Here is a 14,555-nt window from a genome sequence, read left to right as displayed (position 1 = left end):
AGGTGCTGTGGAACCACTCTGGGCCGCCGAGGTGGAGCTGGCGGCCGGGAGGTTGGGGCAGTTCTTCCGAACATGCCCCACCCCCTTGCAGACGTGGCACCGCGCCCCGTCCGAGGTCCAAAAGACGCGGTAGGCCGTCCCCTGGAACTCCACATTAAATTGGCCCTCCGTGTCCTCCTCCCGCGCCAGCTGCATAAATAACTGGCGGCGGAAGGAGTAGACATGTTGGAGGCTGTGCTCCCGAAGACCAAGCCGGACTGGGGTGATCCCCGACCTCACCTCCCCCAGATGGTGCAGGTGGGGGAGGAGGGGCTCACTGGGAATGAAGGGTGGGACGTTGGACAACATTATCCGATGCGCAGTGGCCCCCAGAGGGTCCGCTGGCAGGAAGGTCCCCCCCACAGTGAGCCCTTTACTCAGGGCCAGGGACACCGCCCGCTCGGTCTTCAAAAAGAACACAGCCTTCCCATACATCTTTGAGGCCGCAACAATGGCCGAGGGGCCGACAACCACGGCCATTGCCTTAACGCAGGCCTCAATAGACATGTTGGGGTGGGGATAGCTCTTCACCCCATGGCTGCATGTCAATAATTTAAAGGGTGACGGGGCCACGTGGGCAGCCACAGAAGCTGCAGCTGCGTAGGTAGTAGAGGGCCCCGCCACCGGTGATGAAGGGCTTGCCATGGGTCCAAGAGCTAAACCCACCCCAAATTGTGGACTTGCACACTAAATAACAGATTCACAGAAAAATTTGAAAAGACAAACAAACAAACAACAGGTTAGTGGAGAGGCTGAGGTAAGAGAGGAGAGGTAAAGACAGGCTGGAAGGGATGACTTGCTTTCTGGAGGTGCTGCTCACAGTACACTTAAAACAGTCTTTGAAGTTGGTCTTCCGGTCTTCTGGTTGGGGGAGTCGTCTTCACCTGGGTCAGCTGAAGCTGCCCAGGCACTATCTATCCCCTTCCGTCTGTTTAGCTGGGCAGCTTCAGCTGACCCAGGCTTGGCAATTGGGGTGGGGAGGGAGCTTTCCTGTGTGCTTTTGCAGCAGCACAGATTCCTGTTGAATTGGCAGCCCCACCCTTGTTGTTCCAGCCACTTGTTCCTCCCCCAACAGTCCAAAGTAAATTACTGGTGTTCAGCACCCACCTCCAGACAAAGCCTTGTTTCCAACAAAAAAAGAATGTCACTTTCTTCTCTTTTAAAGGTGATTGTTGTTGGAGTTTTCCTCTGCTTGTTTGTAGAAGCTCTCCCTTGCTCAGTGTAGCTCCTCTCTCCACCTCTGCAACCTCCAACTGTCAGCTGCACCTCGTTGATGCACTCAGGCTCCCAAATCAGTGGGCAGCCAATCCCAGTGCTGTACCTGTCCTGTGAGTGTTTGATGGGGACAGTGTAGAGGGAGCTTTACTCTGTATCTAACCCCCGTACTGTACCTGTCCTGGGGAGTGTTTGATGGGGACAGTGTAGAGGGAGCTTTGCTCTGTATCTAACCCCGTACTGTACCTGTCCTGGGAGTGTTTGATGGGGACAGTGTAGAGGGAGCTTTACTCTGTATCTAACCCCCGTGCTGTACCTGTCCTGGGAGTGTTTGATGTCTAACTCTGACTCTTTCCTCTCAGGCTCTCTGGCAGTATTGAGGGATTGCGAATTCAGAAAGACCGAACAAGGTCCCTGTTGATGTTCTTTAACGTGTCCCAGGAGAGTTACGGGAATTACACCTGCTTTGCGTCTAATAAACTGGGAGTTTCGAACGCCAGTATGCTGCTTCACGGTGAGTGTCAGGGTCAGAGTTCACCGACCGTGGGCAGACCGTAACTCTCTTCATGTTTCACTGGGAGCAGCCTGCTGATGCCTGCCTCTGACAGTCGGAGGGAGATGGGGAGAGAAAGGATGGGATTGAGAGATGGAGGGAGGGGAGAGAGGGACTGAGGGAGCAGAACGGATGGGGGTGAGAGAGGGGGAGAGGGGAAAGAGTGGGCTGGAAGGAGCAGGAGGAGAGAGACGCAGAGCAAGAGGGAGATGGAGAACATAAGGGCATAAGAATTAGGAGCAGGAGTAGGCCATTCGGCCCCTCGAACCTACCTGACTATACAGTAAGACCATGACTGATCTGATTGTGGCCTTAACTCCAATTTCCTGTCTGTTCCCCATAAACCTTGACTCCCTTGTCAATCAGAAATCTGTCTAACTCAGCCTTGAATATATTCACTGACCGAGCCTCCACTGCTCACTGAGGAAGGGAATTCCAAACACTAACCACCCTCTGAGAGAAGAAATTCCTCCTCATCTCTGTATTAAATGGGAGACCCCTTATTCTGAAACTGTGCCCCCCTCGTTCTAGATTCCCCCACATGGGGAAAGAAACATCCTCTCACCATCTACCCTGTCAAACCCTCTCAGAATCTTATACATTTCAATAAGATCACCTCTCATTCTTCTCAACTCCACTGAGTACAGGCTCAACCTGCTCAACCTTTCCTCATAAGACAAACCCTTCGTCCCAGGAATCAGCCGAGTGAACTTTCTCTGAACTGCTTCCAATAATGCAAGTGTGTCCCTCCTGAAGGAAGGAGACCAAAACTGTACACAGCACTCTCGGTGTGGTCTCACCAATACCCTGTACAGTTGTAGCAAGACCTCCCTACTTTATACTCCATCCCCCCCCTTGCAATAAAGACCAACATCCCATTCGCCTTCCAATAACCTGCTGTACCTGCATGTTGACCCTTGGTGATTCATGTACAAGGACACCCAGATCCCTCAGTAACGCAGAATTCCGCAGTCTCTCTCCATTTAAATAATAATCTGCTTTTCTATTCTTCCTGCCCAAGTGGACAACCTCACACTTTCCCACATTATACTCCGTCGGCAACAATTTTTGTCCCACTCACTTAACCGATCTATATCCCTTTCCTCTCTCTTTGTATCCTCCTCACAACTTGCTTTCCTACCTATCTTTGTAACCTCTGTAAATTTGACGACAATACACTCGGTCCCGTCATCCGCGTCATTAATGTGAATGTTTGATAGTTGCATCTCCAACACTGATCCCTGTCGCACTTCACGAGTTACAGTTCCCGCATTGAAAATGACCCATTTCTCCCGACTCTCTGTTTCCTGTTAGTTAGCCAATCCTTCATCAATGGTTAATCAGTGGTTAGCACCGCAGCCTCATAGCTCCAGCGACCTGGGTTCAATTCTGGGTACTGCCTGTGTGGAGTTTGCAAGTTCTCCCTGTGTCTGCGTGGGTTTCCTCCCACATGCCAAAAGACTTGCAGGTTTATAGGTAAATTGGCCATTATAAATTGCCCCTAGTATAGGGAGGTGATAGGGAAATATAGGGACAGGTAGGGACGTGGTAGGAATATGGAATTAGTGTAGAATAAATGGGTGGTTGATGGTCGGCACGGACTTGGTGGGCCGAAGGGCCTGTTTCAGTGCTGTATCTCTAAACTAAAACTAAGGGGAGGGAGGGGAGAGAGAAAATGGGAAAGAGAGAGGGAGAGAAGAGAGAGTGCAGGGGGCGGGGAGAGGCGGAAAGAGGGAGGAGAGAGAGAGGGGGTGAAACAGAGAGAGAGGCGGGAGAGTGAGGCCCGCAGAGGGGTAGGGGGAGAGAGAGAGAGAGAGAGAAAGAGAGGAAAAGATGGAGGGGAGAGTGAGAGAGCTGGGCGGGGGGGGGGGTTGTGGAGGCGTTGTAAGAGGCAGAGGGAGTGGGGAAAGGAGGGGAGTGGGGTGAGGGGGAAGGGGAGTGAGGGGAGGGCGGGTATGTGTGAGTTGCCTAGGCCAGTCGGCCATATTGCTCATCTCTCTCTCTCTTTTGCCTGCAGGTGGGCCTCCATCCCATGGGGCGGTGGTTGCCGTGGAGATCAGTCTTTGGCTCTGGCTGGTGGCCACGAGTTGTTTAGTGATGTTCCGGAACGATTAACGATTCATTGAGGGCTCGGGGTGGGAGGGGAGGGGGGGGGGTGCGGAGGGGTGTGCGGGTGGGGGAGGGGGGAGCCGGTTGACGCCAGGGGGTGAAAGGTCGAGACGTCTCCCGGGCTCATCCCATTCCGAGCTCGATCCCCGATCTGGGAGCTCAGCCTCAGCAACCCATTCCTCTCCTCCCACCCCACCCCCCGCCCAGATTTGGGGAGCGGGGTATAATTCCCACCTACCCCCGCACCCCCCCAGCTACGGATCACCATCCAACGATGGAGGGCGAGGGCGGGATCTCGGCCTACAGAGCCCTCCCTGAACATCCATCCCTCCCCGCTGTCCCACCATGGTCGAACAGCCCAAGCGTGCTCTCTGGCCGCTTGACCCACCTCCCAAAGCCCGGCGGACGCTGAGGGGGCCCCGCAGTCGGTTCCCCTCCCCTCCCGCTGGACCCTTCCCCACCCCAAACTGAGCCATGCCAATGGGCTGCGGACGCAGCCTCCGGCCTACACGGTTACCATGGCAATTGCCCATGGAGGCCTTGGAGGAGGGGGAAGGGGGCAAATTCCCTTCTCTTAAAACATGCAACGGAGTGGGCGCAAATTGGCAGAAAGGAAGGCTGACCCTTGACCCCTCCCAAACCGTGCTGTCCCCTTAAAGGATGATTAAAGGGGCAGGCCACCTGGACGCTAAAGGTTTGCGATCGTAGTTGTGCCCGGTGGACGTGCCAAACATCCGCTCGCCTCCATATCCTCCAACTCTCTCTCTTAAATAGTCTAGTGAATTTACCTCACTCCCTTTTCCTCGCCTCCCACACACAAGGTCGTGGGTTCAACTCTCCATTCAAGAGCCGAGACCCCCAGGGTCAGTACTGAGGGAGTGCCGCACTGTCGGAGGGTCAGTACTGAGGGAGTGCCGCACTGTCGGAGGGTCAGTACTGAGGGAGTGCCGCACTGTCGGAGGGTCAGTACTGAGGGAGCGCTGCACTGTCGGAGGGTCAGTACTGAAGGAGCGTTGCGCTGTCGGAGGGTCAGTACAGAGGGAGTGCTGTGCTGTCGGAGGGTCAGTACTGAGGGAGCGCTGCACTGTCGGAGGGTCAGTACTGAGGGAGTGCTGCACTGTCGGAGGGTCAGTACTGAGGGAGCGCTGCGCTGTCGGGGGGTCAGTACTGAGGGAGCACTGCACTGTTGGAGGGTCAGTACTGAGGGAGTGCTGCACTGTCGGAGGGTCAGTACTGAGGGAGCGTTGCGCTGTCGGAGGGTCAGTACTGAGGGAGTGCTGCGCTGTCGGAGGGTCAGTACTGAGGGAACGCTGCGCTGTCGGAGGGTCAGTACTGAGGGAGTGCTGCACTGTCGGACGGTCAGTACTGAGGGAGCGCTGCGCTGTCGGAGGGTCAGTACTGAGGGAACGCTGCGCTGTCGGAGGGTCAGTACTGAGGGAGTGCTGCACTGTCGGAGGGTCAGTACTGAAAGAGTGTTGCGCTGTCGGAGGAACAGTACTGGGGGAGTGCTGCACTGTCGCAGGGTCAGTACTGAGGGAGTGCTGCACTGTCGGAGGGTCAGTACTGAGGGAGTGCTGCACTGTCGGAGGGTCAGTACGGAGGGAGTGCTAAACTGTTGGAGGGTCAGTACTGAGGGAGTGCTGCACTGTCGCAGGGTCAGTACTGAGGGAGTGCTGCACTGTCGGAGGGTCAGTATTGAGGGAGCGCTGTACTGTCGGAGGGTCAGTACTGAGGGAGTGCTGCACTGTCGGAGGGTCAGTATTGAGGGAGTGCTGCACTGTCGGAGGGTCAGTATTGAGGGAGCGCTGCACTGTCGGAGGGTCAGTACTGGGGGAGTGCTGCACTGTCGGAGGGTCAGTACTGAGGGAGTGCTGCACTGTCGGAGGGTCAGTATTGAGGGAGCGCTGCACTGTCGGAGGGTCAGTACTGGGGGAGCGCTGTACTGTCGGAGGGTCAGTACTGAGGGAGTGCTGCACTGTCGGAGGGTCAGTATTGAGGGAGTGCTGCACTGTCGGAGGGTCAGTATTGAGGGAGCGCTGCACTGTCGGAGGGTCAGTACTGGGGGAGTGCTGCACTGTCGGAGGGTCAGTACAGAATGCGACACTCCATTGGCTGCGAATGGCTTTGGGACGTGGTGGTGACAGGCGCTGGGGAAATGGAAGCCGTACTTTGTTGATACCCCTTCAAGGGGTCAAAGCAACCTGCCCAGTAACTCAGTTGGCTGCTCGTGCCCGGCCGGCCTGACCAGCCGGACCTCTGGTTTGCTGCCCTGCCCTGTGCTGACCCATGACCCCGATGGCTTTACAAAGGGTTTAGCCTGCCCCCCCCCCCCCTTGCAATTGTATTCTCAATCCCCGTAACGGCCAACTCCATTTCCTCCTGGCGCCAAGTGGGGCAAGGCCCTATGGTCAGTCTGTGCAGGGACTGGTAACCAGTGGGAGGGGAGGGTGTGATGGAGGGTGTGGTGGTTAATGTAAGATGTGGGATGGGTTTGGGGTTGCTGAGGTGGAAAGGGAACCTGTAAAAATGTCAGCCCCCGCCCCCCTTGGCTGGCTTGCCTAAAATAAAAGGCCGGTTGGCTGCACTTAGGCCTCAGGCCTTTGCTAGGCCCCACTGGCGTTGCCACGGTAACCTCATTGCACAGAGTCAACTCAGATTTCGGCGTTCGGCGAACAGGGGGGCCAACGGTGAAGCATCTCAGTTCCACGTCTTCCAAGGACTCATTTGTGTTGTGGTTCAGTGTTGTCTAACTCTCAGTCTGTGTGTGCAGCACGAGCATTAATCAGCCCCTGCTCCCCAAACCCCGCCAACTCCCGCCCCCTTGACCCTGGGGGCGACGAGAGACGCACCCATTGATCATTTTTTTTTAAACTGAGGGCTCTTTTCATTGTGTGGTTTGTGCGTTGTCAATTGAAAGGTGCAGCCTTTGGTGAGAATGGAGAGGGTGGGGTGGGGGGTGGTGGGGAATGGGAGAGGAGCCGGCACGCAGCAGATGGGCCGAACGGCCTGTTTCTGTGCTGCAGGCTTGACGTGATGTCATGCACTATGTTCAGTGAAAGGGGACTGTCTGTCTGATCCCCGTCTGTTCGCCAACATCAACTGGGCGGTAGTTGCTTGAGCTCGGGGGCCATCGCACACGGGACGGGGGTATAAATTCCCTCCCTGTTCCCGAGCTCGGGAGGCCATGGACTAGCTCTGTTACACAGGAACAGGAGGAGGCCCATTCAGCCCCTTCTCGAGCCTGTTTACACAGGAACAGGAGGAGGCCCATTCAGCCCCTTCTCGAGCCTGTTTACACAGGAACAGGAGGAGGCCCATTCGGCCCCTCTTGAGCCTGTTACACAGGAACAGGAGGAGGCCCATTCAGCCCCTTCTCGAGCCTGTTACACAGGAACAGGAGGAGGCCCATTCAGCCCTTCTCGAGCCTGTTTACACAGGAACAGGAGGAGGCCCATTCAGCCCCTTCTCGAGCCTGTTACACAGGAACAGGAGGAGGCCCATTCAGCCCTTCTCGAGCCTGTTTACACAGGAACAGGAGGAGGCCCATTCAGCCCCTTCTCGAGCCTGTTACACAGGAACAGGAGGAGGCCCATTCAGCCCTTCTCGAGCCTGTTTACACAGGAACAGGAGGAGGCCCATTCAGCCCCTTCTCGAGCCTGTTACACAGGAACAGGAGGAGGCCCATTCAGCCCCTTCTCGAGCCTGTTTACACAGGAACAGGAGGAGGCCCATTCAGCCCCTTCTCGAGCCTGTTACACAGGAACAGGAGGAGGCCCATTCAGCCCTTCTCGAGCCTGTTTACACAGGAACAGGAGGAGGCCCATTCAGCCCCTTCTCGAGCCTGTTACACAGGAACAGGAGGAGGCCCATTCAGCCCCTTCTCGAGCCTGTTTACACAGGAACAGGAGGAGGCCCATTCAGCCCCTTCTCGAGCCTGTTTACACAGGAACAGGAGGAGGCCCATTCAGCCCCTTCTCGAGCCTGTTTACACAGGAACAGGAGGAGGCCCATTCGGCCCCTCTTGAGCCTGTTACACAGGAACAGGAGGAGGCCCATTCAGCCCCTTCTCGAGCCTGTTTACACAGGAACAGGAGGAGGCCCATTCAGCCCTTCTCGAGCCTGTTTACACAGGAACAGGAGGAGGCCCATTCGGCCCCTCTCGAGCCTGTTACACAGGAACAGGAGGAGGCCCATTCGGCCCCTCTTGAGCCTGTTACACAGGAACAGGAGGAGGCCCATTCGGCCCCTCTTGAGCCTGTTACACAGGAACAGGAGGAGGCCCATTCAGCCCTTCTCGAGCCTGTTTACACAGGAACAGGAGGAGGCCCATTCGGCCCCTCTTGAGCCTGTTACACAGGAACAGGAGGAGGCCCATTCGGCCCCTCTTGAGCCTGTTACACAGGAACAGGAGGAGGCCCATTCAGCCCCTCGAGCCTGTTCCTCCATTCAATTAGATCATGACTGATCTGTATCTTCACTCCATCTCCCCCCCTTGGTTCTGTAACCCTTAATCCCCTCACCCAGTAAAAATCCATCAATCTCAGGTTTGAAATTTCCAATTGACCCCCGGCCTCGACAGCTTTTTTGGGGGAGAGAGTTCCAGATTCCCACTCCCCTTTGTGTGAAGAAGTGCTTCCTGACATCACCCCCTGAACGGCCTGGCTCTGATTTTAAGGTTCTGCCCCCTTGTTCTGGACTCCCCCCTCCCCCACCAGAGGAAATAGTTTCTCTCTATCGACCCGATCGAATCCTTTAATCATCTTAGACACCTCACGAGTCAGTTCAACGGGTCAGGACCTCCGTGAATGAGAAGCTTCCAGAATGTCGCCTGGCCCAGATGTGACGCAGAAGTGGAGCCACCGCGTCGATCCGTGCGGAACACGTCTTCCTCGTGGTTGAGCCCATCTCCAAGGGCCTGCACCACCTCAGTCGCTGCGGCCTTCCCGCGGAGTGAAACCTTCGCCTCGTCACCACTGGGAGCGGGAGGCCTCCAGAATTATGATCAGGGTCATGCGTTTGTGTGTCGGGGTCCGCAAGGGCCATTCCTCACCAATCGAACCCAACCCCCCTCAGGTAGTTTCCCCATCCTCACTGCACGGGGTCAGTCATTGGGCAAGTCCGTGAAAGATCAGATGTTTTTGCAGGGGTCAGATTTCCCCGAGTGGTCATCTCCTTATAACGAATCGGGCAATCTAAATGGGCGGTGCCCCCGCTTGAGATTATCTTTTACAGGAGAGCGGAAGAGTGTTTTAATTGGTAACTCGGACCCAATGCAAGGCTTCCCACCTTTCAGGCGCCAGTGAGTCTGGGTAAAATTTTTGTCAGCCCCACAACCTCAGGCAGAGTGCCTGGTTATGTCGGGTGGCCAGTCTCCCTCGCGAGTTGAATTTGGCAGTGTTTACTACAGGATAAAGGGAACGGCCGTCACAAAGCAGGAAGGCGTTGACAAGTAGGGAGCTCAATAACAGAGAGTATCTCACAAGAATGCTGCTCTCACTCCGCGTTGGGGAGGTTCGATAGGCTGCTGTACTGTCGGAGGGTCAGTGCCGAGGGAGTGCTGCACTGTCGGAGGGTCAGTACTGATGGAGTGCTGTACTGTCGGAGGGTCAGTGCTGAGGGAGTGCTGCACTGTCGGAGGGTCAGTACTGATGGAGTGCTGTACTGTCGGAGGGTCAGTGCTGAGGGAGTGCTGCACTGTCGGAGGGTCAGTACTGAGGGAGTGCTGCACTGTCGGAGGGTCAGTATTGAGGGAGCGCTGCACTGTCGGAGGGTCAGTACTGAGGGAGTGCTGCACCGTCGGAGGGTCAGTACTGAGGGAGCGCTGCACTGTCGGAGGGTCAGTACTGAGGGAGTGCTGCACCATCGGAGGGTCAGTACTGAGGGAGCGCTGCACTGTCGGAGGGTCAGTACTGAGGGAGTGCTGCACTGTCGGAGGGTCAGTACTGAGGGAGTGCCGCACCATCGGAGGGTCAGTACCGAGGGAGTGCTGTACTGTCGGAGGGTCAGTACTGAGGGAGTGCTGCACTGTCGGAGGGTCAGTACTGAGGGAGTGCCGCACCATCGGAGGGTCAGTACCGAGGGAGCACTGCACTGTCAGAGGGTCAGTACTGAGGGAGTGCTGTACTGTCGGAGGGTCAGTACTGAGGGAGCACCGCACTGTCGGAGGGTCAGTACCGTGGGAGTGCTGTACTGTCGGAGGGTCAGTACTGAGGGAGTGCCGCACATCGGAGGGTCAGTACTGAGGGAGCGCTGCACTGTCGGAGGGTCAGTACTGAGGGAGTGCCACACCATCGGAGGGTCAGTACTGAGGGAGTGCTGCACTGTCGGAGGGTCAGTACTGAGGGAGTGCCACACTGTCGGAGGGTCAGTACTGAGGGAGCGCTGCACTGTCGGAGGGTCAGTACTGAGGGAGTGCTGCACTGTCGGAGGGTCAGTACTGAGGGAGTGCTGCACTGTCAGAGGGTCAGTACTGAGGGAGTGCTGTACTGTCGGAGGGTCAGCACTGAGGGAGTGCCGCACATCGGAGGGTCAGTACTGAGGGAGTGCCGCACATCGGAGGGTCAGTACTGAGGGAGCGCTGCACTGTCGGAGGGTCAGTACTGAGGGAGTGCTGCACCGTCGGAGGGTCAGTACTGAGGGAGCGCTGCACTATCGGAGGGTCAGTACTGAGGGAGTGCTGCACTGAGCTGGAGTGACAGAGGGAGGGTAAGATATTGGAGATGGAGGGACAGGCAGCGGGGGATTGGAAACGGAGGGAGAGACACTGAGGGATCTGAGGTTGAGGGACAGAGACACTGAGGAATTGGAGCCAGACGGGCTAAACTCTAAATTGACTGACTGCACTCTTGATTAGGTCTGTGTTTTGCTGCCTCGGCAGAACAAATCAAACCTTTTTAGTCTCAAACATTTTGTTGAAACTCCGAGACTGCAGACAAGAGTTGGTGGGGGATGGAAAACCACATTATTCGAGTGTGGATAAATTTCGTTTGAACTGGCTGAACCTCACAAGGAGGGCTGAATCATATCCAAACATATCCATCATTTCTGTGTGCTGTTTTAACTTTGGATTTTGTTTGCCTGTCGATATATATATGTGTGTTTGTGTGTTTAACTATTGGGGTGAGTTGCAACAGCTTCTGCACGTTACTTAGGGGAGGTGAATTGTTTGACGTTAGCGTGCGAATCGAGCATGTTCAATGTCCTGTGAATCATGAACAAGGAAAAACATATTTAATGAATGCAATTAATTGTAAAACAGCCATTCTCCTCCATTTCCCACATGTCCAATGTGTGGAATTTTTTCCAGTACATAAATTAAATAATTCACTATTTTTTAAAAAAAAAAGAACACAAGCTCTCTGAGTCTATTTCCCATCTCCGCTTTTCTTTTTTGTCTCCAAATATTCTGTTCAGCGGACTGAAGATTTGACTGCTCGACACTGTCCCCCGTCAAACACTCCCACAGCACGGGGGTTAGATATAGAGGAAAGCTCCCTCTACACTGTCCCCCGTCAAACACTCCCACAACACGGGGGTTAGATATAGAGGAAGGCTCCCTCCACACTGTCCCCCATCAAACACTCCCACAGCACGGGGGTTAGATATAGAGGAAAGCTCCCTCCACACTGTCCCCCATCAAACACTCCCACAGCACGGGGGTTAGATATAGAGGAAAGCTCCCTCGACACTGTCCCCGTCAAACACTCCCACAGCACGGGGGTTAGATATAGAGGAAGGCTCCCTCCACACTGTCCCCCGTCAAACACTCCCACAGCACGGGGTTTAGATATAGAGGAAAGCTCCCTCTACACTGTCCCCCGTCAAACACTCCCACAGCACAGGGGTTAGATATAGAGTAAAGCTCCCTCTACACTGTCCCCCGTCAAACACTCCCACAGCACGGGGGTTAGATATAGAGTAAAGCTCCCTCTACACTGTCCCCCGTCAAACACTCCCACAGCACGGGGGTTAGATATAGAGGAAGGCTCCCTCCACACTGTCCCCCATCAAACACTCCCACAGCACGGGGGTTAGATATAGAGGAAAGCTCCCTCTACACTGTCCCCGTCAAACACTCCCACAGCACGGGGGTTAGATATAGAGGAAGGCTCCCTCCACACTGTCCCCCATCAAACACTCCCACAGCACGGGGGTTAGATATAGAGGAAAGCTCCCTCTACACTGTCCCCCGTCAAACACTCCCACAGCACGGGGGTTAGATATAGAGGAAGGCTCCCTCCACACTGTCCCCCATCAAACACTCCCACAGCACGGGGGTTAGATATAGAGGAAAGCTCCCTCTACACTGTCCCCGTCAAACACTCCCACAGCACGGGGGTTAGATATAGAGGAAGGCTCCCTCCACACTGTCCCCCGTCAAACACTCCCACAGCACGGGGGTTAGATATAGAGGAAGGCTCCCTCCACACTGTCCCCCATCAAACACTCCCACAGCACGGGGGTTAGATATAGAGGAAGGCTCCCTCCACACTGTCCCCCGTCAAACACTCCCACAGCACGGGGGTTAGATATAGAGGAAGGCTCCCTCCACACTGTCCCCCATCAAACACTCCCACAGCACGGGGGTTAGATATAGAGGAAGGCTCCCTCCACACTGTCCCCCGTCAAACACTCCCACAGCACGGGGGTTAGATATAGAGGAAGGCTCCCTCCACACTGTCCCCCATCAAACACTCCCACAGCACGGGGGTTAGATATAGAGGAAGGCTCCCTCCACACTGTCCCCGTCAAACACTCCCACAGCACGGGGGTTAGATATAGAGGAAAGCTCCCTCTACACTGTCCCCCGTCAAACACTCCCACAGCACGGGGGTTAGATATAGAGGAAGGCTCCCTCCACACTGTCCCCGTCAAACACTCCCAGGACAGGTACAGCACTGGGATTGGCTGGGCAATTTGGAGCACTTCCTGCCAGCAATCAGGGGGAGCAGATGCACCTGTGCTGCAGCAATTGCAGAGTGGAGAGAGGAAACTGCAGCAACTGGAGAGAGAGAGACTGGAGAAAGTTGAATACAGAGTGGAAACTGCAGCAACTGGAGAGAGAGATTGGAGAAAGGTGAATACAGAGTGGAGGGAAACCATCAAGGAAGGCTGCAATTTTTCTGGAGAGGTGGGTGTCAGGGCACCTGAAAGACTATTAAGTTTAAACTGTTTGGGGGAGGGAGAAGAGGCCTGAAGACTCAGGGGTGGGACAGCCAAATCCAGTAGGGACCCCTGTGTTTGTATTGGTGTTTGCACACAGGGAGCTCCCTCCCCACCCCAACTGCCTGCTCGGGACAGCTGGAGTTGCCCGGATGAAGACTGTCTTGTTAAAATCAGAAGAGGAGAGTACCGGGCGGCTCCAGCCGTCCCGGGCGAAGAAGCCTCCCCCAACTGGAAGACAACAAACAATTTTGGACTAATTGTGATAAAGGTGCTCCAACTGGCAGTTGGAACAAACATCCTTTTCAGCCTTTCTCTCCCTTCCTCCACTCAGTCACCTATCCTCCCCTTTTCCTTTACCATCCTACCCCATCCTCCTCTACTCCCACTCCACTTTGTTTAAAGTTTGCTTTTTTTTGTTTCAATTGTGTAAAATTGGTTTGCTTTTTGGGGGTGGACGTGGCTCTTAGACCCCATGGCAAGCCCCTCTTCGCCGGTGGCGGGGCCTTCCCGTACATATGCTGCTGCGGCTGCTGCAGCTGCACCTGTTGCCCCATCACAGTTTGCTTTATTAACATCGAAGCATGGGGTCAAGAGCTACGTCCACCCGAACATGACCATAGAGGCATGCGTGAAAGCAATGGCCGAGGTTGTCGGCCCTTCGGCCATTGTTGCAGCCTCTAAAATGTACAGGAAGGCAGTGTTATTCCTGAGCACCGAGCGGGCGGTGTCCCTGGCTCTGAGCAAGGGGCTCACCGTGGGCGGGACCTTTCTGCCAGTGGACCCCCTGGAGGCCACTGCGCAAAGGCTCATTCTATCCAATGTCCCACCCTTCATCCCTGGTGAGCTCCTCCTTCCCCACCTGCACCATCTGGGGGAGGTAAAGACGGGGCTCACCCCAGTTCCGCTCGGTCTTCGGGAGAACAGCCTCCGACACGTGTACTCCTTCCGCCGCCAGTTATTCATGCAGCTGGCGCGGGAGGAGGTGACAGAGGGCCACTTTAATGTCGAGTTCCAGGGGACGGCCTACCGCGTCTTCTGGACCTTGGACGGGGTGGGGCATGTTCGTAAGAACTGCCCCAACCTCCCGGCTGCCAACTCCAACTCGGCGGCCCAGGGTGGCGACGCTGCACCTCCTCCCACCCCCCCTACACCACCACCAGATACCATTCAGTCGGTACGGGAGGCTGTGGTTTTCACGGCCTCCGGCAGGGAGTGGGGTGACCGTCCAAGTGGAAGGAAGGCGCGGAGGAGAAATAATCAGAGAGAGGCGCGTCCCCTGGACACCGTGACACTACCCGAGTCTGAGCTCAGCACAAAGCCCGATCTCGGGAAGCCAACTTGCCCCAGGGCTGGGCTCAGGCCCAGGGTGAAGAAAAAAAAGGAGTGTGGGGAGGTGGAGGCCTCTGATGATATGGAGGTCTCTGAGCCTCCGCGCCCTGGTGGGAAAAAGAGGAGAAGGCACCCCTCCACAGAG

The 14,555-nt window shown here is 55.7% G+C and overlaps 1 protein-coding gene across 1 annotated transcript in view; it reads left to right on the top strand.

The window, feature by feature from the left end:
* Positions 1-3,922, top strand: part of iglon5 (IgLON family member 5) — a 31,350-nt gene extending 27,428 nt beyond the window's left edge. The window contains exons 6-7 of the mRNA XM_068018738.1: positions 1,617-1,768; positions 3,825-3,922. Coding sequence (XP_067874839.1) covers positions 1,617-1,768; positions 3,825-3,922 — 250 coding nt within the window. The remainder of the gene's footprint in view (positions 1-1,616; positions 1,769-3,824) is intronic.
* The last annotated feature ends 10,633 nt before the right edge of the window (positions 3,923-14,555 follow it).

This window comes from Heterodontus francisci, chromosome 39 (assembly GCF_036365525.1).
Source record: "Heterodontus francisci isolate sHetFra1 chromosome 39, sHetFra1.hap1, whole genome shotgun sequence".
Taxonomy (NCBI): domain Eukaryota; kingdom Metazoa; phylum Chordata; class Chondrichthyes; order Heterodontiformes; family Heterodontidae; genus Heterodontus; species Heterodontus francisci.
The sequence above is the reverse complement of the archived record's forward strand: the minus strand, read 5'-3'. Positions and strand labels throughout refer to the sequence as shown.